Source organism: Daphnia pulex, chromosome 12, assembly GCF_021134715.1.
Source record: "Daphnia pulex isolate KAP4 chromosome 12, ASM2113471v1".
In the NCBI taxonomy this organism is placed as follows: Eukaryota; Metazoa; Arthropoda; class Branchiopoda; order Diplostraca; family Daphniidae; genus Daphnia; species Daphnia pulex.
In genome coordinates this window covers 9247693-9271814 of record NC_060028.1, presented here as the reverse complement: position 1 = coordinate 9271814, position 24122 = coordinate 9247693, and the positions used below count along the sequence as shown (strand labels likewise).

General features: G+C 40.6%; 3 protein-coding genes and 1 long non-coding RNA gene across 4 annotated transcripts; 3 read left to right on the top strand and 1 right to left on the bottom strand.

Annotated features, from left to right (window-relative positions):
* Positions 1 to 3: 3 nt before the first annotated feature.
* On the bottom strand, positions 4 to 8847 carry LOC124209627. The gene is made up of 6 exons (XR_006881006.1): positions 8755 to 8847; positions 8340 to 8532; positions 2755 to 2987; positions 1403 to 1832; positions 1171 to 1270; positions 4 to 923 (listed from the first exon to the last, which is right to left on the bottom strand). It is a non-coding gene; the product is annotated as an uncharacterized LOC124209627 (long non-coding RNA).
* Positions 8848 to 14813: 5966 nt separating this feature from the next.
* Positions 14814 to 17859, top strand: LOC124209618 (cytochrome P450 4C1-like). The gene is made up of 13 exons (XM_046607681.1): positions 14814 to 15036; positions 15102 to 15189; positions 15514 to 15626; positions 15715 to 15805; positions 15904 to 16086; positions 16159 to 16228; positions 16336 to 16462; positions 16530 to 16620; positions 16692 to 16798; positions 16857 to 16925; positions 16979 to 17147; positions 17234 to 17413; positions 17482 to 17859. Exons 1-13 carry the CDS (start codon positions 14914 to 14916, stop codon positions 17649 to 17651), a joined length of 1581 nt encoding a protein of 526 aa, XP_046463637.1. The 5' UTR covers positions 14814 to 14913; the 3' UTR covers positions 17652 to 17859.
* A 40-nt stretch (positions 17860 to 17899) lies between these two features.
* Positions 17900 to 20993, top strand: LOC124209616 (cytochrome P450 4C1-like). The gene is made up of 13 exons (XM_046607678.1): positions 17900 to 18123; positions 18213 to 18300; positions 18362 to 18474; positions 18550 to 18640; positions 18728 to 18910; positions 18990 to 19059; positions 19363 to 19489; positions 19565 to 19658; positions 19731 to 19837; positions 19899 to 19967; positions 20034 to 20202; positions 20266 to 20445; positions 20514 to 20993. Exons 1-13 carry the CDS (start codon positions 18001 to 18003, stop codon positions 20693 to 20695), a joined length of 1596 nt encoding a protein of 531 aa, XP_046463634.1. The 5' UTR covers positions 17900 to 18000; the 3' UTR covers positions 20696 to 20993.
* Positions 20994 to 21084: 91 nt separating this feature from the next.
* Positions 21085 to 24091, top strand: LOC124209617 (cytochrome P450 4c3-like). Its single transcript, XM_046607679.1, has 13 exons — positions 21085 to 21271; positions 21360 to 21447; positions 21508 to 21620; positions 21679 to 21769; positions 21859 to 22041; positions 22132 to 22201; positions 22276 to 22402; positions 22806 to 22902; positions 22990 to 23096; positions 23159 to 23227; positions 23292 to 23460; positions 23531 to 23710; positions 23782 to 24091. The coding sequence occupies exons 1-13, from the start codon at positions 21152 to 21154 to the stop codon at positions 23949 to 23951; spliced, it is 1584 nt and encodes a 527-aa protein (XP_046463635.1). The 5' UTR covers positions 21085 to 21151; the 3' UTR covers positions 23952 to 24091.
* The last annotated feature ends 31 nt before the right edge of the window (positions 24092 to 24122 follow it).

Genomic DNA, 24122 nt, shown 5'->3' with positions numbered 1-24122 from the left:
TGTGTCTCTTTTTAAAGAGTTGATTTGAAACTCTCTCCCTTTCTATTGGCAGAGCTAACACTATCTGTACGTCCACATAACCGGAGCTCGTGTGTTTTGACCATTTCCAACTTTTCACCTGAAATATTCATTGTCGAATGTAAAAAAAAAAAAATTACATCCTCCTCAACTTCTCTTGGGCAATGTCATACTATTAAAAACGATTGCACAAGAGACACAAGAATCCCGGTGCTACTGTACCCATGTAGATATAAATATCTCGGCTGTTGTTTGGTTAGAGCCCAGGTAGATATACAACTTTCGTTCCAAGTTTACAGTCGCTTCCGTTGGGAGTTCGGGCGAAATCGTGACCGTTTGATGATGATGACGACGACCAAAAAACATAACACTTGAAAAACAAAACAAAAATATTCCTTTCTTTTTTCTCTCTCTTCTTATTTGATATTCCTTTCGCTAATCCACCGAGAGCGAAAAGATGGGAGGATTATTGAATGTTGGCGTGCGGGATTTCCTTTATTTTTCCTTTTCGCTTTGGTTTTTTTTTTAACTTCTTCCACCAATTTTCTTCCGTCAGTCAGACGAATGAACCGAAACTTGATCACGACAATTTCAATCATCACGAAAAAAACAACTCTCTCCGCTAGTGGTAGTATAACACACGTATACTACGAGCTGTTAGACTATCGTGTTGTTGCTGTTGTTGCTTCTTTCGTTCCGGACGGATGAATCTTTGAGAATGACTTTCATGCCTATGTATATAGTTTAGAACAATCCACGGTGACGGGGCGCTGGTGTCTCGTCATCCGTGTCTCATTCGTTTGCCGAGACACAGATTTTCTGTCGTTCGTTTTCTCTTTTTCCCCCTCCAACGTTTCGGCCAAAGTCGACGAGACACGCGGTGACACGTTCGCACAAACTATCGGCTAAAAAAGAGAAATGTCTTTTTAGTGTTTTGTGTTGGTACCCGACTGTTTTCTATATATCCAGCCATTTAGTTCGACCACGTCGTGTTAAATGGCCATGGGATGAGGATACACCGAACGTGAAAAATCTGCGACAGGACATTTTCCCGATTGATGATTAGTCAGTGATTAATCACCGCCTCTAAATATATCCATTGAATTCTCAAATCGAGCCTTATAGAAGAATGAAAGAAATAGCAATTCGTACTTGTCATTTCGCCCCAATAGGAGCTGGTGAGTAATCGGTGACGTATAGAGGTCGCCAGGTAATGGTCCCGGTGTTTGTTGAACGCGCGCTGCGGGAGAGGCTAAAGAAAAATCAGAGTGAAAGAAAACAACAAAAAAAGAGAAAGAAATTGTAAACGATATGTTTTCACTCGGCTTTCATGGGTGCGAGCACCGCAAAAACAAAAGGCCGTCTCTCTCTCTCCATCTATCACCTGCTTTTTTGGCGTTGCCGGTGTTCGGTTTCATTCCGGCAGGAGAAAATAGAATTTCGTTTTTTCTTGGTCTGTCGGAGTAAAGTTCACGCCGAGTTGTTGATCCCGCCGGTTCTAAACGATATGAAAACTCATTACGTTTTTGTTTTTTTTCTTCTTATTTCATATCATCAGTCAAAAAGGATAATAAATAACTCGCGGTGCTTTGCTGAGAGTTTTTCTTCTCTGAAATATTATGGGAAAAAGATTTTTCTTTCTCTTATAGGAAATCCTTGAAATGGTGAACAGATGGGCCGGTCCATCCGGAATCCGGATCGACTGGTATACAGCCGCAGAAATGTGGTGGAACCACACGATTATTAACCGATGCTGTCAGTGCTCATGATTCCGGACGACCAATGGATTTTCCCTCTTATCTTATCGCCATGGCCTGTCAACATTTCAAAAAAAAAAAATCAAAAATTAATTCAGGGCTTAAAAAAAAAGATTTAAAGTTGTTAAAATAATTTTGTCCTCACATTTCCTCAGTATGCAAATTCAATTGCGGAAACTGTCTGCTTATTTTTTTAAAATTTCCTCATTGTCGATGGGGATATTAAATTTTTCACGACCTTTTCGCGTTCCTCTGGTAGCCCCCAAACAGTTTTGAAACCGAAATTCGTGTCGGACTTTTGTTAAGTGTTCAGCACACGAGTTGACTGATATTGATGACCTTTATATTTCTCTCTAACTCTCTTTGCTCGATGGCGGTTGTTATTAAGTAGGAAAAAAAGGCTGGAGGCAAATAAACTCCCAGAAATGCGATAGACACACTACACCCATCACGAGCTCTACATATCCTCGGCTTATAGAACTTCTTCTTCTTTTTCCTCGATACATAAAACGATGCCCAGGGTTCACACTCACGGCCATTCAATATAAAATATCCATCCGCATCTCAGCCAGCTAGCTAGCCAGACCTTTATATGGTAATACATAATATAACCTGTGTCTGTCGTTCTCAAGGTTGCGGTCGGGAAAAAAAACTAAACAAATTTGAATAGACCTACACGCATTATATGCCGTACACACAACGAGTTCCCAAGCCGCGTCGAGGTCGTTGGGCCCCCGACATTTTATACTAAAATAATAACGAAGAAAAAATAAGAGCTCGTCGGCTGGCAATCACGGCAAAGGTGAATCGACATATCTTTCTCCCCCTCCCCTATTCATCCAAGGTTGTTGCTGTTGTTGTTGTTGTCCGAGGTTTTTTTTTGTATTTTAATCAAACCGAAAAACAACAAAAATGTTTTCGGTTTTCCGATCAGAAAACCAAAACAAAATAAAACAAAACGAATGCCATTCAAGCTCACCTTGTATAGTTGTTTGGGAATATTATCAGGAGAGATGATGATGACGATGCGTTGTTCCCGATCGAATCAATAATAAACGGTGAATACATCAATGCATCCGTCACGCAGCTCGAAGCGTTTTCTCCTCGAGTCCAGGGGAATGAGAAAAAGTCAGACGAGAGTCTGTACTACCGCGTTCGACGATGAACTGGCCAGATTGTTCCGGACCGAAACAAATATTGGATTGGAAATCTCTGTAAATTTTTTTTAGAAAAACAAACATCACTTGAGGTCAATTGAGTATGACAGGGGAACAACATAGATGCTGTCAGTCAAAAGTGAAATATTTTTTAAAATACAGTCGAACGTTTTGAGGTGTGCCGGTTTATTAGTTAATACAGTTTGTTAAAAAAATTTGGGTTCTTATCTCATTATCAATGCTGATTAACCGTGTTGACGTAAGGATATCACTACAGTTCGTTGGGTCTAAAACACAAACTAAAGAAAGAACTATGCTGTGCAAACACGGATGACGTGATATCTCAGCGCTTGTGATTCAATTCTCCACAACTTTCCGGTTCTACACACATAGTTTCGAATCTCCCGCCATCTCAAAGTTTTTCGTCCGACCCGGAATTTCTGTTTGAAAAACAATTTCGTTTGAGAAAATGATGATGATCCAACATCCCGTGACGATGACAGGTGGACAGCACTCGCCATTGTATGGAGAAAAAAAAACCCAAAGTATAAAAGAAAGAAAAAGCTTTCACGAATATAAGAAACGGCCCAACATCATTTTCTTCACTGCCTTGTCGTTTTTCTTTTAGAAAGTCATATTTTTTCTTCTTTCTCGTTCAATCTATTCTTCCTCAAATGTGTCGCTTCTTTTCGCCTTGATTCAACTTGTCGGCTATGTCAATCTCTGCTCTGCGTGACGAGAGCGACGTCGCCTTTTCGAATAAACATTTTCGCGAGAAATGAATTGACGACGTGCGATGACGGGGGTGATTCGCGCCAGAATAAAAACATTTTCTTTTTTTAAAAAAGAAATATATCAAACATCTAGTAGCTTTACTATATTGTTGATGATGGCCGACTGACAGACTCTTTCTCCTCCTCCTCAGAACAGTCGGATGTTTTATGACTCTTGATTATGGTCGGCTTGTTGTTATCTCTTTAGACAACAGAAGGGGGAGACCGTCGCTCCCGTTTTTTCTTTCCTCCCCCCGCTGCAAAAAAGTTAAATTATTCACATCACTCATTATTATAAATATGCTGGCCGACTACTGCGCTAGGCTGCTTATACTATTTTCCATAAATGGCGGGGGCAAACTGTAACGTTTGTTGGGAGCCAAACAGCCCGGGCCAAAGGCGAATTATTAGCCCATTTAGACCTCACTCGGTGGGTGGGAAACAAAATTATCTTTTCTTCTTCTTTCGCTATATAGCATCCACACCGCAAGCTGACGGTGTGTTTAGCCGAGATAATCACCATTGCGTGTTCTGTTGTCTTTTTTTTTCGCGAAATGACGGACCCATCAACTTTGATGAGGACTATGCGCCAAAGTGGCAGTTTCTGGCGAAGTTAAGAATATCCGTCGCAATTAAGTTGGCAAGAAATTCACACGGACTTGCTGGACCCAGGCAATAAATTCGAATTCCATACATGTATTGCGCAAACGTCAGCAGCAGCTGCTGGAAAGGGGCCCTCGACAACAGCCAAAATATTCAGCGGGAATAATAATAACGGGCCCTTCAAATTGCGCTGGCTGGTTGTTGTTTGCGAACCGTTTTGATTGTTTGAAATAATACGCAGTAGAGAAAGAAAGAAAGAAAAACACGCAATGACGGAGTCGTTCACGCACTGCTGCCGAACGCGCCGTAATTCCCACACACACACACACATAGAATCGACTTGAAAACAACACGATAGTATAGCGCGCTACACTACTAGTGCGTATTTATCATTATTATATTGGATTTCTTGAATGAGTTTCATTTCCAGCAGTTCGCTACACAATGTTGTCTCCCCCCTCGGCCAAAAATGAAATGGAAAAGGTGTACTACAGTCTCTCTATTAAACCGTTATAACTATATGGTGTGTATAGTATAGCAGGCTATACTGTTGGCATAGGATGGCATGAGGAGATTGCTCGCAGTATTACATCACGCGCGTCTATAACTTGTCGACTGGCTTTTTTTCTCACGTCATTACGACGAGCGAACGGCATCCATCCGAAGGGCGTGAATGACGTCGAGCGAAACGCCAATTTTCTTGTGTATCTTTTCTTCCAACAATAAAAAAATGAAACGTCAAATTAGATCATCGCTTCTTTCTATTCTTTCAAGAAAAAATAAAATCTACGTATATAGGCGCGAACAAACCGCTGGCATTGTGTCCGCGCGCGGTGAATGGCCAATCGTTAAAAAAAAAAAACAACAACACAACGTTCAAGACTTCGCACCTACACGATAAGATTTTTTCTTACTCACACGCGGGAACGACCGCGGGAAAAAAAGCCAGTCGCTATAGATAGATGTTACAAGAACCGCGAAATATAAATTACATTTGAATAAATCCCACACAAACACCTCCCCGACTATAAAATACAAGATTACACACACACACACACATACTCGTCGTGTGAGAAAAACCAAAAAAAAAAGTTGTTGTGTGTAGAATTTGTTTTAATGAGCGTCCGCGATCATTTTTAATATTTTTTCCAGTCGTGAAAGAATCGGTCGTGACATTCAATCGATACAGCGTGAACTGGAACGCGATAGAGACTTTGACTGAAAGAAAAAGGTGTGGCTATCGCCCCGGTCTTTATTATTTTGATTCCTATTAAATTCACACGTTTAGAATATCCACTGTAGGGCATAACCCACCTGTGCAGGTGCTATACACCTCTCTCTCTTTAGTGTGTTACATCATCATCAGTATAGGAAATTTTTTTGGGTTGTAACAAAAATGTTTGTCCTTATTAACAGTCGGCCATATGCCGGCCGACTATCTCAAATCGCCCGGTTATTACTATGGTGGCAGTTGCATCACGCGAATTAGACGATTCCCCAATTTCCTTTTTGCACAAAGTCCCGTCTTGCTCCTATTCCCTGTGTCATATACGCGCCATACTGGGAGGAATGAAACAAACCGCGCCGAGTTCCCCAGGTGTATCATTTCAGGTCGGTTAAACCGCCCGTTCATTTCGAAAATTATATGAAGAAGAAGAAGAAGAAAGCCGTTAAAGAAGATGATTAAAAAACTTGGTTTCTTGGAGACTTTCTGGCACGCGAAAAGATGTGTGTCGCCATAGAGTAGGGAAAAAGATGATCTGGCAAACGACGACGACCAAATCACAGTCATCTGAAGCGAAAGAAGCTGAGGCAGCACATGCAGTCCGTTTGGCAGGTGAAATTCAGTCACGCCAAACGAGAGAGATACAAGAGAGGAGAAAGAGGAGGGAATTAAGGATCGTCAGCGGGGCCCAGCAGGGGCAACACAGGTGAGGCTTTGCTGCTGAGTGAAAACACATGTCAATACGAATAGTGATGAACGGCTTGTTTCGTCGGCTGACCCACAATGTGGGATATCAATTGCTGAGCCAAGATGAACGCGGGAAGAAGACGAATTGGGTATCGGCGCGCCAATGCAATCAAATTTACGGGTTTCGCAGTTGATGGATTACGACTGAGGTAAAGAAATGAAAGCCTGGCAGGCAAATCGGCGAGTCCACATATCCACACACACAACATCCCAATTTCTTTGGGATGTGAAATAGTTATTAAAGTATAGCCACTAGTCAGCAGCAGCCGGCGATATTCCGGTTTCTTTCCTTTTTTGTTTTGTTGGCCATTTTCCGGCTGACTGATGTGCAGTTGATTTTCTCCCGCTAGTTTCTATGCGGGAATAAAAAGTCCTCGGTCGCCGCGTAGAGAGAAAGTTGGGAATGAAAAAGAAGAGAGAAAAGGGAAATAAAAAGATATAAGCTCAAGAAGAATATCGAATAAATCATAGAATCGTATAAGTGGGAAAAGAATCAAACCAAATTCCAGTCGAGACTTGGGGCTTATACACACAGACACACACGTCAATCGATCGATCTATTCTGTTCCGCTCTATCCATCCGCCGTGGACACAAGAAAAAAACTGGACAGAGATTTTTATCTTCTTCTCCCGATTCCTATCCCTTTAAGTTGAGGCATTTCAATTGGGAAAAAAAAATTCTCAAGTGAAAAAAAGAGAAAATCTCCCATTTCATCGAAGATGTTAATCTTCACCCCAGCACGTATACAGATATTTCAATTTCACTCGACAATGCAACACATTCGAAATGAAATGAACAAACAATTTCAGAATTGTGTGACGATTCAAACTTGATTTTCAAGTCGAAATCAAACTATCTTTTCTGTACAGATGTGATAATAATACAAGTTGTTTTTGTTTCTTTTTCCACGATACCAACAAAAGAATCAAATGGTTTCCTCGACCGTGACAGATAATTGATCAAAAGTGTAACTGTGTGGTATTAGAAAGCTATCTCGTTACGTACATAGCAGAGATAGACCCGGTGGGCACTTTTGGCTTATTATTACAGTACGTATGAGCTAGTTAGCGGATGACGGACGGTATTCGTAATTTTACATAATGTGATGAATGCGAAAAATAAAGCAGGTGGGTCGGAAAGAAAAATAGGTTTTTGCATTCGGGACGACACGCCAAAGTCTGTAACCGCAAACCGATTGACGGAAAAGAATAAATAATAAAAAAAAGAATAACTAGACGCCCATTAATAAGGACCTTTCTTTTCTCCGGCTAATTTTTGTTTCTTTTATTTGTGTTATCCAGTAGTATTATGTTGTTTTCCACAAACAGGGAAAGGCTGGACAGCCGGATGGCGACGATCGAGCTTTTTAATGAACACCATTCCGACCGAATAAGAAAAAAAGACACTTGCAGGGTCCTCGCAAGATGAAGAAGCTACACAGCAGTGGCTTATTTATGTGTGTGGGGGCTACATGGAGAAGTAGGCCACCAGTGGCCAAAGTTTTTTGGTCAACAGATGTCCGGCCTCAAAAGTAAAAAAAAGGGACTAGGAAAAATACACAAAAACCTTTTGTCGTCAATACGGGAAAATAATAATAAGAAGAAGAACCAAAAGGACACAACACATTGTCCATTTTTGGTTATTATTATTTCCTTGTTTTATTGGTTGAACCCAACCCGTTATTGCTGCCGGGTAGACAGATAAAAATTTCTCTTGATATGACAAGGAGGTGCCGGTGTGGCGGCAGGTATGTACCCTATGTACACCTCTTGGTAAAAAAAATTGGGCTTGTTGCACTTGGCTTCAAGTGTTTAAAGTTCAAATGTGATGGTTTACCCACAGACAAAGTTGTGAGATACAAAAACAGGCCTGATCTGCAGTCGTTCAATGAGATTTTTAGTGAACCCGTACGGAGTAAAAATAAAAACGGAGAGAGAAAACAGTTGCAGTCAACAGCCTAGCTCAGGAATAAACGTACTCCGTGACTACGTAACGATTTCTAATCAACACCACCAAAAACTGTCAAAAAGGGAAGAATAGAGATCAATTGTGTCCTACCTTTATGCATGGGAAAAACGGCCAGGCATCTAGAGTTGTTCCATCCATCTGCTGAAGAGTTCAATTACACCAGACGGGATACAAGGGTAAAAGGGTGTCCTCATGAATACACCCACATTCACATGGGCGTACACAAGGACATTCAAACTCGGTCGACATATCAGTATAGTTTTTCCAATGGGATGCTTTTTGTCTATATAAAAATATAGAAATTGGGTTACGAAAAAAAAATTGACATAAACAACAAGTCAGAAAAAGTTGAAAATGAGACACTGGTTAAACCCTAATTGTTAATAAATGGGAGAATTGACGGTTTAAATGTAATACACTGCAGTGATGCAGGTTATGCAGCCAATGCAGCATTAAAATATATAGTAGGTCACAGCTAGGTCAATAATAGTTAAGCAAATCTTACCCAAGCGATGATCCTGAGATTGTTGCTGACAACAGGTTAACACCTGCACAGGAAAACTTGGATATTGGGTGGTTATGATGGCTGGCTCTTGCCTCAAATCTGTAAAAAAAATAAAAAGGTTACATAGTACAAACAAACTGCCATGTATCGACAGGACAATGGCACGGTAAATGCTAGTCAGGAACTAACATTTCCCAAATTTGATGGAACATGTTTAACTCTTCTCACAATCATTCCATTTCTATTCTTAATATTATTTACCAGTTAAACAGCATGGAGTATGATGGTTACCAAAAACAAATAAATCTATAGTTAATCTATAAAAATCTTGAACTTTTTCTCGGATTTTTTCGAAATTTTCAACTCAACGAAAGCAGACAACATTTGTCCAATTTCCCGCAATTTCCTTCAGTAATCAGCATGCTTCTGCGGTAAGATCCCCCCCCCCCAAAAAAAAAATCGATTTCTTAGAACAAGATCGAAGCCAAGGCCCAAGGGCAAGGGTTATTAATTTTAATTAATTTTTTATAAATTTTTTATGACAAGATTCAATTAAACAGTTCTGAAATCTGAATATAATACCATACGAGTGGTCTTTAACTCTTTATCTGTGTGTGTCTTAACTCTTAAGCGTGGTTAATTAGAATATTTGTGCCGTCTGCTTTCGTTTTTGACTTTTGTTTCACAGTTTCGAAAAACCAATGAGACGAAGTTTCCGATATTTTTTATCATAGAAAACTGAACGGATCACTGGTTGAATGTTTGATGGAAAGTTGGAAACGTGTAGTCGTGTAGGCTGCGTCCTGCGTGTAGGCTGCTGCGAGAAATAGCAGAACCAATAAAATGTGGTCGTCGTTTTTTGGTATCGTGAATCTCCATGCTCTCGACTCCATGCTATTTCTGAATTTCTCGATTAAATTAACTAAGAATACGTTTGGGAATGATTTAGAGAGCTTTTACAGTAGAGTTAAACCTGTTCTGAATTTGTGAAATGTTGGTGCCAGACTACATTTTTTATCATGTATGATCTTTGGTAGAGTTTGTTTGCTCTATGTAACCTTAACCTTTGTGCAGATTTCAGGTCTGAGCCAGCCATCGTAACCATAAGATGTGCAAGTTTTGTTCTGACCGTCATCACCAACAATCTCAACATCATCAATTGGGTAGGCCTAATGATTTATGTTACTGTTTAGACCTGCTGTATATTTTAATGGTGCCTAAAACTTGATTAAAGGGTATGACACATGTCAACCTTAACTTAAGTAATACTGTATTACTGTTTTATTAACAATAAGGGGTTATTATACCAGTTACCCTGTTACTATACACGGTTAACTGTACAGTGTGTTACTGTCTTCTTTCTAACCTTTCCTTGTTGTCTCTGCAAAATTTAATCGTAACCCATTTACATTTTTTGTTTAGATAAACAGCATCCAGATTGATTGGGAAAACTGTCCTCGTGTATGCCCATGTGAGTGTGGGTGTATTCACGAGAACGCCCTTTTTTCCGTCACTCAACTTTTCTGCGGCTGGATGGAGCACTTGTGGATGCCTGGCTGTGGATTTCCCGGGCTTAAAGGTAGGACAAATGTCTCTATCCTTCCTTTTTTTTAACTATTGGGTGGCGTTATGGTTATATAACGTTACGTAGTACGATTATTCCTGAGTTATTAGGGCTTTGACTGGAGCTGTTTTCCCTTGCCGTTTCTGTTTGTTTTTTTCAATCAGGGTTAATTAAATAACTCATTTGCAGAGCGACTGCACATCAGGCTTGTTTTATACCTCATAAAGTCATAATTTTGTCTGTGGATCAACAATCAAATCCAAACAATTGTTGAATTATAAACATTTTTGTGCAAAGTCTTTAAAATTGTATATCCATCAAGAGAGACCTGCCGTCACACAGCTAGGCACCCCACCTCCTCGTTTATTAAAGGGAGATGTAAAAAAGTCTAATCGGAATTTTTGAATTTCCCTTCCGTGAAAGATAGAACCAACCAGGGGCACCACCATATCATCCAAGAAAGTCAACAGATAGTTTTTTTTTTTAAATTTATTTTCGCATGGCGCAACCGAAATTCCATTAGCATAATATTATTTAAAAAATAAAAAAGGAACTCGGCTCCTTGTGTTTTTTTGTTTGTTTTTTAATCTAATAGAAATATTGTAAAAACTTGTTTTCGCTATCCCATATTTTCTGGAATCGAATACCCGAAATTACTGGGCGGATGACGTGAAACTATCGGGGAAAAAGTATAGAGTCTAGTATACATTTCCCGCTTGCTATCGGAATATATGGAGAGACTCTCTCCTCAATTTCTTCTTTCTCTTGATTAGCTACGGAGATCATGGTGTTGTTGGCACACTCTGCCAGCAGTTAAAATAAGAAAGAAAAAAGTATCTGGCAGTCGTTATTTTTCTTCTTCTGACTTTTTTTGTTGTTGTTTGCAGTTTTGCCACAATCAAAAATAAATTTCCAATGCAAAAATGGTTTATGGGCTCTCTCTCTTCTCTCGTCGAAATAACTGATGGACTGCGCTGATTGCGTCTGCTGCCGGCCCTCGTCTGGCTGGGCTTATATTCTTTTCTCTCTCCATCGTTACAAACAATTAAAGGCTCGATTGTTGTTTGAAGGGGCCTCTCTCTCCTATTGGGGTTGCTCACCTGCTGAAAAGTCAGTCGTGTGATGAAAACGATTATGCATAGATCTTATGCATACCCCGGCAATAATCACCTATACATTTCTGTGTTCCCTCTATTGCATAACATGGCACTCAATTTATTTTATTTTTTCGCCATCTTCAGCAGCAGCAGCAGCTGGAGGCCATCATTTAAGGGTCCTCCCATCCGGCTCGATCCGGCTATCTGGGTTGTTTAACACGTCTGGGATTCTCTTTCTCTTATAGACGCTCCTGGGGGTACTCTCCGTTTAGCTCAGCTATATTCTAGACGCGTTTCTGCAACTCGTCTGAAAGACGAATTTCTCATTTCGGGAAAAAATGTTTTTGGCATCGACCGCAACTCTCGACGGTGCGGTAATATTCCACTCAATGGAGGGAGGATGACAAATGTGCGAAAGATGATCCAAGGTGAGAGAATAACTGCGTCCGTGCCTATACACATAATAGTGAGAGTGAACGCTATACCGTAGTATAGATATTCACGAGAGCGAGTCACAGCAGTTGGCTACATGTTTTATGTACTCGGGCGAATTCCGATTGCCATAGCGAAGGCCGCGAAGCCCAAAAGAAAATTGGTCAACTCTTATTCGCTCCACTTTTCTCCACTACACATTCCATAGAGACAATTACAGACAAATGAACGGGATGAATTTTTTCTCATCGCCGTATTGGAAAGTGAGTTGTTATAATACACGGACATGTGTCTTTTTTTCTTTATGAAAAAAAGAGATAGGCTGGATGTTATACGTTTAGAAAAGATGTTGCGGAATGTGTGCTATGTGTCTTTCATTTTTTCCACACGCCCGTTTCGCCCTTTTATTATTATTATTAGTATTATCATTTGAGCTGTATTTCGCTCGATATTCCCACGACTCTCTCACAGTCGTCCGAGTGGAAAATGACAACGACAACAACGTCAACTCATGGTGAAAAAGTCTCCCTCCCAAAAAGAGAAAAAACAGATTGGTGTTTTATTTTTATTTTCTCTAACAAAATTCAATTTGCATCGGCGTGTAGAGTTGGATCATTGATGGTCTACCGAGCGGATATCGCCTACGGTCAGCCCCTTACAAAATAACTATAACCATCATCCAAAAATAAAATAAATTTCTAACAATAATAAATTACCAATTACGGAATTCGAAGGCTCTTCTTAGAAAGTGAACGTTTTTTAAAAATATTCCGCATCTCTCCTCAGCAGCAGCAGCAGCGCAAATGTTTCGAAACATTATTCATCGGCTCCGTTGTGTATAGTATGGGTGACTTTCTCGTCTCTCCTAAAAGGCGAATTGATCTTTGGCCAGCACATGCACAGTGTCATCCGACCGTGAGCGCAAAAAAATACCGGCGTCTCATTCCTATACAGTTGATAGCTTGTTTTTTGTTTTTTTCCCGGAATCTTTTTGAACTCTACACGCTATGGAAATGGATCCTGGTTAGTTTCGAAATCCCATCAGGACAGTGGGGGGGTTTATTCACAGGTTGGCGACTTGCTGACGCGCTTGTCACGACTCATTAAACATGTGCTCGTTTTCTCTCTCCCGCGTCTTGATATGCGCGGAGGGACCGTGTCCGTGTTTTCACTAGAGGCGGGATCTATACGGTTATGTATACCGACCGCTCCTTACCGTTTTCTAACATTTTTTTCAGTCTGCAGTTATTTTGTTGTCATTCATATTTTTTGATCCGACGGTGATAACCGAGCGGCATGTACGGCATCAGTTGTGCCGACACACACGGAGAGTTGCGCAACGCGCGCTAAAGTTTGAATGGGCCGGCTCAGGGGGGTCAGCCGCCGCCGCAATGTGTAGATGCATAAACGTGTCCAGCTGAGAGAAGGACACATCGGCGAAGGAAAAGAGAAAAAATAGAAAAGAAGGGACTACACACGTTAAGGTGCTCATCTTCTTCTGCGTGAGGGAGAGTCACGCGTGTTGTTCTTCTGTAAGGGGCTCACGGTCGCGTAGTCGATTAGAATCTCGTCAAACTTTCGCCCGTCGGTTATATATACATTGTTCTCGCAGGTACACTGCTATAGTCGATGTGTATGATGCCCATCGTCAAACAGCATTGCCCAGGCCTTGGTCAGTCGATGTCGTCGTCGTGCTCGGTCTGCCGGAGCTCTTAGCCGAATGGCATGGGCGCCATCCGTCGTGATTGGGATTTCCAGTCGTTAGAGCGAGCGAGAGAGATAATGTTACAGCTATATTATACCGAATCTATAATATGGCCATAGATCATTTGTCAGGGACACTTGTCTCATCACTGGAGAGAGAGAGAGAAAGTCCGTCCACCCACCCACCTGGGCCAAGAAGAAAAGTTGCTGGGCGAGTGTCGTCAATAATAGCTGACGAACGTACTATACACAGCACATCCAACTCTATTTCGAGTCTATCTTTTTCTGGCTCTGTATGGTGTGTGTGTGGGGGGACAAGTTCGTGAGAAACAAATAAAAATGGGAAGCCCAGCAACCGCAAACGACTTTTTCTTTCGCAGCTAAAAAGAAGAAGAAAACACTTTCAAGAGATATCGAGTATAATATAATTAATTTTTATTTTTATTTTTCAGAGTGAAAATAGAATACTCAATTAAATTGCCTGACTTTCACGGCGATGAATGTTGAACTTTTTTGGCGTTTCTTTTAATTCTCTGCTGCACCGCATTTTGTAGATGACACGGTCGGAAAAGTGTCACTGATGACAATTGTCTTTTCTTTTTCTCTCCGACTCTTTTGCGGTCGATGCTGCTGTTCTTCTTCTTTTGTTTTCGGATCGGAGAGAATAAAGAAGAAGACAATGTATACATTTCTTCGTCGGGGTGCTCGACACCTGTAATCCAAAGCTCTTTGGCGGAGGAGATGAAATTATACCGCATGGCCTCAATCCCATCAGCAGCTACGAGGCCTTTGCGCTTCTTTCTTTTCTCTAATCAACAACTTTGCCAGTTTTCCAAAAGGACGGCGGTATTTCTCTCTTTCTCTCTAGACCCTGCATTTTTTGACACGTTATATCTGGGCTTGTGTGTATTCGGTTGTTATTCGTGGGAAAAATAAGGAACACCAAAAGAATTTCGGGGAAATTTCGGGGAAATTCGACGACCGTTCGCCATCCGACGAAAACGGTTGGAACTTGGGAGAAGTTTTTACTTCACCAAGATCTTGCCATTTTTAACGCTAGATGGTTCTTGGAACACTGTACCAGCTTAAAAAACACAGCGCTAATATTTGAAAGAGCCACCATAAACAGCACAAGATTTGACCGAAATGATTGACATTTGATCGCTAGTCTATTAAAGGCTAGCTCAGGACATCGTGTGATAGCAAACTCTGCTGATCTGACTAAACAAACAAAATGATAACACACAAATAAAATCTAGTATATTTATTGGTCGCAGAGGACGTGGTAATCTCACTTTACGTGCGTGGCCGAGCTCTGTAGCAGTTCTTTTCTTTTTATCAAGCGAATCAATCAATCAAGCCATGATTTTACAAATAATTCCCGATCATTTGTATCGTTTATTGCCGAATTCCCTGACGCTGGCCACATCAATTCTCTGTGTTATTCTTTGCGTGTTGGGCACGGCGTTGTATCGACGTTACAAGGTAGACTGGTAGACGTATAAGTTTAAAGAGAGCTAATCGACATAATTTTCATTTCATTTATTTAGTATTTCGTACGTTGTAATAAGATTCCCGGTCCGCCTGCGCAAATTCCGCTTTTCGGAAGCTTCACCGAATTCTTTCTCGAGCCAGAAGGTGAAATATATAATTAGAATTAAGTGTTATCTCCTGCCATTTTTGGTGATTTTTGTATCTTACCTCACCCCTCATCACAAGGAATAACGAAAAGTATCCCCTCCCTAAAACAATGTCTTATTTTCAGACCCCCCTTCTATTTTTAAAACACAATTTTGAATACATTTCTTTTTGGCCTTTTTGAATTTCCTAGTCCTCCCCCATGCCCATTATCATTAACCTTCACAAAATTAGCTACCCCCTTCCTCTCATAAACGTGTACAGTCGTTCCTTGTCAACCCGAATTCAAAATCTGATTTTTAAAAATATGGATGTTTATTTAAGGTTTACTCCCCCACGGATTGCATTTATTTCAAACGTGGAACAAGAGATCGATAGTACGAGCCTGGATTGGACCTTTGGCTTTATTCGCAGTTGGTTCGGCCGAAGGTGTAGAGGTCTGATCTGTCTTATTCAGCTGCTCACTAAATAGTAAATGATTCGTTCATTGATTGACGTTAGTTTTGAAATAATTAACATCCCAAGGTTGTGCTTGGCAGTAATAAAATTATCGACAAGAGCCGAGAATATAATTTTTTGCAGCCCTGGTTGGCCACCGGACTGTTGACTAGCACGGGTAATATTTGCGTGAGACTTTAACAATTGAAATTAAACAGATACTCATTTCGAGATTTCTAAATCGTAACAACTGCTCGGGTGTGTTGTGTATCGCAGGCAGCAAGTGGCACAAGCGCCGCAAGTTGCTGACACCGACTTTCCATTTCAAGATTCTGGAGGATTTTATCCACGTGTTCAATGAACAAAGTGCCGTACTCGTCGAAAAGCTGGGCGAGAAAGTCGGCCAGGATTTTGACATTTTCCCATTCATCACGCGATGCACGCTCGACGTCATTTGCGGTAAGAAAAATCATTTTTCTTCTTGCCATACACCTGCGCCAGCACATGACAAGTGATTAATAATATGTGCAGAAACGGCCATGGGGCGACACGTCAATGCCCAGAATAACACCGACTCTGAATACGTCGAAGCTGTTTACAAGTAAGAGTCGAGATTGATGGATTACAATTGTGTTTTTGGGCGTAGCGGAGATCCCCAGCAGTTTCTCATGTGTCGAAATGAATTACATTTGAATGTCGTTGCTGCAGAATGACCAGGATCGTCCAGACGAGACAAACTCGGCCTTGGCTTCAACCGGATTGGCTCTTTCGTCTTTTTCCTATGGCCTCCGAGCAATTAAGATACCTGTCGATCCTTCATGGATTCACTGATCAGGTAATAATTAATTAAACACTTGGACATTTTGACAGTACATTGACAATGACAGACTGTGTGGCTTCAGGTGATTCGTGAACGAAAAATAGAATTCCAACAACGCAATAAGGAACAGCAATCAGGATTGTTGAAGGAAGAAGACGAGGAATTCTTATTGAGTACGTATTTAGATTATCTACTCACTTGCACAAATTATAAGTTAATTGACGTACTGTATGCAATTGTACAGAGAAACCGCGCTTGGCTTTTCTTGATCTCTTGATCGAAGCCTCGCAAGATGGCAAAGTGCTCAGTGATCTTGACATTCGTGAAGAAGTAGACACCTTCATGTTTGAAGTAAGTTCAAAATTTAACTTAGACTGTGACCCAGTTAACTCTGATTCACTTATACCAGGGTCATGATACGACTGCAGCTGCCATCAACTGGTCCCTTTTTCTAATTGGAGGCAATCCTGAAGTGCAAGTGAGTCTATAAAGTTTCAAACAGATTCCAAGTGAAAATGTTGATTGCAACAGGCAAAATTGAATGAGGAACTGACACGAGTATTTGGCGACTCGAATCGTCCAGTCACCATGGCCGATTTGAGCGAATTAAAATATCTCGAGTGCTGCATCAAGGAAGCCCTGCGTCTTTACCCAAGTGTTCCTCTCATGGCCAGGGAACTGATGGAAGATACAACCATTTGTATGTTTTGGATTATAGGACACCATAAAAAGCATAACCTTTAACTACAGATTCATTTGGGCCTCTGTTTCTATTTCGTGTTTTAGGCGGTTACGACATTCCCGTAGGATCCACATTGATGATTGTTCCCTTCATAGTCCACCGCGATCCTACCTACTTCCCCGATCCGGAGAGTTTCAAACCGGAGCGTTTCTTTCCGGAAAACATTCAAGGTCGACATCCGTATGCTTATGTCCCATTCAGCGCTGGACCTCGTAACTGCATTGGTAATTTCCTTCAACAACTATACGAGATATTTTATTTCGCTTCCTTCATGTTTCTGGTCTCTTTGCAGGTCAGAAATTTGCTCAGATGGAGGAGAAGATTATCCTCGCTTCCGTTTTGCGTCGCTTCCACGTCAAATCGTTGGACAAACCAGGAGATATTGCTTTATTGTCCGAATTAATCTTGCGACCCCGCGATGGAATTCGTATTCACTTAACCCCTAAAATGCAGCATTGCTAAATGTTTCCTTCTTAGGGACCAGCTCGTGGAAGTAGACTTAGTACTCTTCCGCCTTAAAAATGCTGCCTGGTCTTTTTTAAAAATTTAAAAATAACTTTGAACTCGTCATTGGTTTATTGTGCAGATAAATTCTATATTAGGCAAACATATAAGAAAACGCTGATAAAAGAGTCTTTAAAAAAATCAATAAAAAGATTATTTATCAATTCTTGACGAGTCACCGTTGTAAACAAAGTCAACATTGATAAACTCAAATGTTTACATCGCCCCTCTTGGTCGGGTTTCTCTTAATCGACTTTGCTTACCCGCGCAGTCGTATTTCACAAGTGAAAATAGTTGGCCGTTCTACATGGGTTTTCAAATAGTTCCTGAAGGTTTGTATCGTTTGTTTCCGAATGCGGTGACACTCGTCACTTCGTTCGCAACTGTCCTTTTCTGTGTTGTTGGAACGGCTTTGTACCGACGTTACAAGGTAAGTCAACTAAATTTTAAAACAGATTTTTAATAAGCTCTAAGGTTACTTGTAACATTCCTGAGTTGACTATCATTGATTTTTCATAGTTCTTTCGTCAATGTAGCGTGATTCCTGGCCCATCAGCTCAAATTCCTCTTTTCGGAAGTTTCACGGAATTATTCCTGGAACCTGAAGGTATAATAATCACTATAACTTCAGCTAAAATTAAAACAAATGAGCTTATCGTTTTCTATAGGGATTTTACCACACTTTATGAAATTATACAAGGTATGGAGCAAGAAATCAGTAACACGATTATGGATAGGACCTTTTCCTATGATAACCATCGGTTCAGCCGAGGGCGCAGAGGTATTCCTGGCAAAATTCTCCTTCGCCCTTTTCTTAATTATTTGTTTCTTATAATCCAATGGATTTATACTAAAGGTGGTACTTGGTAGCAACAAGATCATCGACAAGGGCCGGGAATACAATTTCATTCAACCCTGGTTGGCCACTGGACTTTTGACGAGCACAGGTATCCCCCGCGAAATTCAAACTGCCATCGATGAACGAACGAATTTCTTATTTTTTTATCCCCATTGGGTTTCCCGGAACATCAAAGGCAGCAAATGGCATAAGCGACGCAAAATGTTGACTCCAACTTTCCATTTCAAAATCCTCGAGGAATTCATTCACGTCATCAATGAACAAAGTGACGTCCTCGTCGAAAAGCTGAACGAGAAAGTCGGCCAGGACTTTGACATTTTCCCTTTCATCACGCGATGCACACTCGATGTCATTTGCGGTAAATATAGCCTCTCCTTATAGGAAGACTGCTGACCAATGTGATTTTGATTTTATCGTTTAAATGTTGCCATATTTAGAAACGGCAATGGGTCGCCATGTAAACGCACAAGGCAAAAGCGACTCCGATTACGTTCAAGCTGTTTACAAGTAAGTTTCATTTTATTTCGCTTCGTTCGTGCTTTCGTAATGTTTGCGATGGTGAAAATCAATAAAGGACAAAGTATCAAGATATCACTGACACTTTTCCCTTATCGAAACCTGTATTTCAATGTTTATCTTTTCATCACACGCGCATTGGCCTTGTGGGAATATTGTTTTTAAATGGATAGTAGAATTTAATCCGACAGTCTCCGATAAGATTAATCAATTGTAAATATTAACAACCAGTATTTTAAATGGCGCAGAAATCCAGATGAGAAATTGACTTTTAATGAAATTTTATGGTTGTAGAGTGACCCGAATTATTCAAGCGAGACAAACGCGGCCGTGGCTACAAATCGAATGGCTATTCCGACTTTTACCTGTCGGATTGGAGCAAAAGAGATGCTTGTCCATTCTTCATGGTTTTACGGATCAGGTAGGCCTATGTAATTTTTTTACTCCACAACACATTCAAAATTTTACTTATAAATGAACTCGCTAATGTTTCTAGGTGATTCGCGAAAGAAAACTTGAATACAAATTGCAAAAGGCTAAGGAGGAAAAAGAAACCGAACGAATAGCAGACAACGATAATTTTATTCCAAGTACTAAAGAACTTTCAATTTAAAAAGTTATCAATTCTTATAATTATAATTCTACTATTTAACTTGTCATAGAAAAATCCCGATTAGCTTTCCTGGATCTCTTGATCGAAGCTTCGCAAGATGGCAAAGTGCTCAGCGATCTTGACATTCGAGAGGAAGTAGACACCTTCATGTTTGAAGTAAGTTCAAAATTTATCTTAGATTATGTGAGCCAGTTAACTCTTGATTCACTCATCCCAGGGTCACGATACGACTGCAGCTGCCATCAACTGGTCCCTATTTCTTATTGGAGGCAATCCTGAAGTCCAGGTGAGTATATAAAGTTTCAAATACAGCAGATTCCAAGTGAAAAATTATTTGGACAATACACAATAGGAAAAAGTGAGTGAGGAACTGACACGAGTATTCGGCGAATCGGATCGTCCAATCACCATGGCCGATTTGAGCGAATTAAAATACCTCGAGTACTGCATCAAGGAAGCACTGCGTCTTTATCCGAGTGTTCCTATTATGTCTAGAGCACTCCTGGAAGATGTAACAGTGTGTAAGTCGATAATGAGTCATTCAATTCTTTAAACTTTTACTGTATACGTATGTAATCGCATAGGTGGATACGACATTCCCGTAGGATCCACATTGATGATCGTCCCCTACATAATCCACCGCGATCCTACCTACTTCCCCGATCCGGAGAGTTTCAAACCGGAGCGTTTCTTTCCGGAAAACATTCAAGGTCGACATCCGTATGCCTATGTCCCATTCAGCGCTGGACCTCGTAACTGCATTGGTAATTTCCTTAAACCTTATCACGAGATTTTAAATTGCGTTTGCTATATTTTTCTTGGCAATTTGTAGGGCAAAAATTTGCTCAAATGGAAGAGAAGATAATCCTCGCTTCCGTGTTACGTCGCTTCCACGTCAAATCCTTGGACAAGGCGGATGATATGCCTGTCTTGGCTGAATTAATTTTACGGCCACGCGACGGAATTCGACTCCACTTGACTCCTAAATTTCCAACAGGGTCACCAGTCATTTAAAAAACATATGGGGTAACTGCCTTATTTAGTCACACAAATGGTTAACCTATTTGATGTAAAAATTCGCTAAAACTAATCTTACAAACAACCAAAAAATTACTTTCGCATTTGCTTTTGCTTTGTTTCTACTCTCCTCTTTGGTGTGTGGAACGATCAGAAGATATCAATAGCTTATGTAATTCGCCTTGGTTTATAATTAGTTTATTGTACAATTTATCCCAAAATTTCGTTACAAAAACAGAAAGATGTTTCGATCTACCGATAATAAAAATGCGTGTGCTCAGCAGCACGGAATATATTCACTGCAATCCTAATTTGATAAGAACCCGTTTCGTTTGGTTGCCTTGATAACTGGTCCCCAAAGGCGTTCAATCAAATACATCACAACTTTGACGACCCTTGAGTTCAGTCGCAATTTAGCTGTTGCCTTGTCAGTTTGTATGAACAAACATCATCATGGCCGTCCAAATCGTTTCTGATTTTTATAATTTGTTTCCGAACAAATTAACGCTAGTCTTAACCATAGCAAGCATCGTACTCTTTGCTGTTGGCAATGCGTTATTCCGGCGTTACAAGGTAAACAATATGCAAAGCAGTAAATACGCAAATGGCCCAACAATAATTAATCATTATTTTTTTCCCTTATTTTATCTTTGATTTGCAGTACGTTCAACGATGTTCCAAAGTCCCCGGGCCGCCAGCTCAGATTCCGCTATTTGGAAGCGCCACGGAGTTCGTCCTCCCACCTGAACGTATTTCACGATATCAACCGTTTTAAATGCCAAAATCTTTGATTTTCTTTCATTTTCAAGAGATCATGCCTCATGCCTATGAGCTATACCAGAAATATAACAAAAGTTCAATTATACGTATCTGGATCGGACCTCAACCCTGGTTTCTACTCGGCGGTGCTGAAAGTGCAGAGGTAAACGAACTATTCTTCTAGTACATAATTACCTAAATTTAAATTTCTCTCATTTTAGGTGGTGCTAAGTAGCAATAAAATTATTGACAAGGGTCCAGAATATGACTACATCCAACCTTGGCTAGCCACTGGTCTCTTGACGAGCACAGGTAAATTAAATTATAATTAGGAACGTACGGGATATTAATCCTTTTATTGGCTCTGGTAATGAGCTGCTCCCTGTTTACTTTAATTGCAGGTCAAAAATGGCATCAGAGGCGCAAATTGTTGACGCCAACGTTTCACTTCAAAATTCTCGAAGATTTTGTCCAAGTCTTCAACGAGCAAAGTGCCGTTCTCGTCCAACGACTAAACGAGAAAGTCGGCCAAGATTTTGACGTTTTCCCATACATCACCCTCTGTACACTTGATGTCATTTGCGGTAACGAGATTGCTCAAATATTCTTGGTTGTAGGCCTATTAGTTATTACCACACTGACAAGTTATTTTGTCGCGTGACAACATTATTCAGAAACGGCAATGGGGCGCCACGTCGATGCTCAGAGCAACACAGATTCCGAATACGTCAAAGCTGTTTACAAGTGAGGATAACGCAACATCCGCTATTCAATTCGCATACGTCAAAATTGTCGATTTGTTTTCATCCAATTAACAGCATGGGCCACATCATCCAAGCGCGTCAAACTCGGCCATGGCTTCAACCGGATTGGCTATTTCGTCTGTTTCCTCTCGGATCTGAGCAAAAGAGGTGCCTGTCCATTCTCCATGGATTCACTGATCAGGTACACAATGGAATAGGTTCTCCTCGATATATTCCGGAATGGTGAAAACAGCGCAAGGGACACAGACGATTGAGCAATGCGGAACTTTCCAGTGGTACTATACGGAAGAACGACTCCGGTCGGTAAACTTCAATATAACCTTTTTTAATATCACAACTTGGATTGTGGTCTGGTCTGTGAGGAAATGGTAAAGGGAAACGTTTAACGTAAAGTTGCCAAACTGAAAGTTGAAAAAAATTGGCCATTTTGGAAAGCATCGCGAGATTAGGATTCTTTCCCAGACACACCCTTTTTAATGATAGTCTGTGTTCCTTCTATTAAAGTTGCACCGCTTAACGCTAGACGATTCACAGCGCTAATTGACTTTTTTTTGTGCTCGTTCATTGGACTACCTACCTTATAGGTGATTCGTGAGCGAAAAAATGAACACAAGTTGCGCAAAGCTCAGCAACAGAAAAAGACCGAGACGACGCCAAATGGAGAAGACGATTTCATTTCAAGTAATAAAATACCTTCAATCAAAATTGTCCAATATGTCAATTGGCTATAAAACAAGTGATAATTTGGCTATTTTTTATTTGTCACAGAGAAACCGCGTTTGGCTTTTCTTGATCTTTTAATTGAAGCCTCGCAAGATGGCAAAGTTCTCAGTGATCTTGACATTCGTGAAGAAGTTGACACTTTCATGTTTGAAGTAAAAAAAAAACTCAACATTTTATTTTGTGTTCCATCTGATGAGTTTAATTCATTTACTAGGGACATGACACGACGGCAGCTGCCATCAACTGGTCCCTCCTTCTTATCGGCAACCATCCTGAAGTACAGGTAAGAGCACACCTTTTCTATGTAGTTTGATTTATGCGAAAATGATTTTGTTATTTTGGTATAGGAACAAATCAATGAGGAAATGTTACGAGTATTCGGCGACTCTGATCGCCCAGTCACCATGACGGACTTGAGCGACTTAAAATACCTCGAGTGTTGCATCAAAGAAGCCCTGCGTCTTTATCCCAGCGTTCCGTTCTTTAGCAGGATATTGATGGAGGATGTTGCCGCCTGTATGTTCATCAATAGTTTGATTATCCATCCAGCAGGCTGATAATGATTATCCATTTCCTTATCCATCAGGCGGATACGTTCTTCCAGCCGGAGCATCAGTGGTGGCAATGTCTTATGTTATCCACCGTGATCCAAAGTACTTTCCCGAACCGGAGTGTTTCAAGCCGGAACGTTTCTTCCCGGAAAACATTATTGGTCGACATCCGTATGCCTATGTCCCATTCAGCGCTGGCCCACGCAACTGTATCGGTACATTTGGAAACATCGACTCCTTTCAGTTTCATACCAATTTTAAATTATAATGCGAGTAAATTCTGCAGGTCAAAAATTTGCTCTGATGGAAGAAAAGATTATCCTTGCTTCCGTCTTACGCCGTTTCCACGTAAAGGCCTTGGACAAGCCAAGTGACGTGCCAATCGTTACTGAATTAATCCTGCGTCCCCTAGACGGAATTCGACTCCGATTGACTCTCAACAAGAAGTCAACATAAACGAACGTTTCCTTCTGCGAATATTACTTTAGTGATGTGATGAAAAATCTATTCAAAAGCTATTTTAACTATTTTGATCATAGCTAATAAAATGTATTGCTGTAGAAGAAGAACTGTATAATAAAGAATTTAAGACATAAGCTATAAAACAAACATCAATCTAAAAATGAA

Coding starts and splice junctions, on each gene's coding strand:
- LOC124209618 (XM_046607681.1), top strand. CDS start 14,914: ATGATTTTACAAATAATTCCCGATCATTTGTATCGTTTATTGCCGAAT. Junction 15,037..15,101: donor CGTTGTATCGACGTTACAAG/GTAGACTGGTAG, acceptor TCATTTATTTAG/TATTTCGTACGTTGTAATAA. Junction 16,229..16,335: donor TACGTCGAAGCTGTTTACAA/GTAAGAGTCGAG, acceptor TCGTTGCTGCAG/AATGACCAGGATCGTCCAGA.
- LOC124209616 (XM_046607678.1), top strand. CDS start 18,001: ATGGGTTTTCAAATAGTTCCTGAAGGTTTGTATCGTTTGTTTCCGAAT. Junction 18,301..18,361: donor ATTATTCCTGGAACCTGAAG/GTATAATAATCA, acceptor CGTTTTCTATAG/GGATTTTACCACACTTTATG. Junction 19,659..19,730: donor CAACGATAATTTTATTCCAA/GTACTAAAGAAC, acceptor AACTTGTCATAG/AAAAATCCCGATTAGCTTTC.
- LOC124209617 (XM_046607679.1), top strand. CDS start 21,152: ATGGCCGTCCAAATCGTTTCTGATTTTTATAATTTGTTTCCGAACAAA. Junction 22,903..22,989: donor AGAAGACGATTTCATTTCAA/GTAATAAAATAC, acceptor TATTTGTCACAG/AGAAACCGCGTTTGGCTTTT. Junction 23,711..23,781: donor TGGCCCACGCAACTGTATCG/GTACATTTGGAA, acceptor TAAATTCTGCAG/GTCAAAAATTTGCTCTGATG.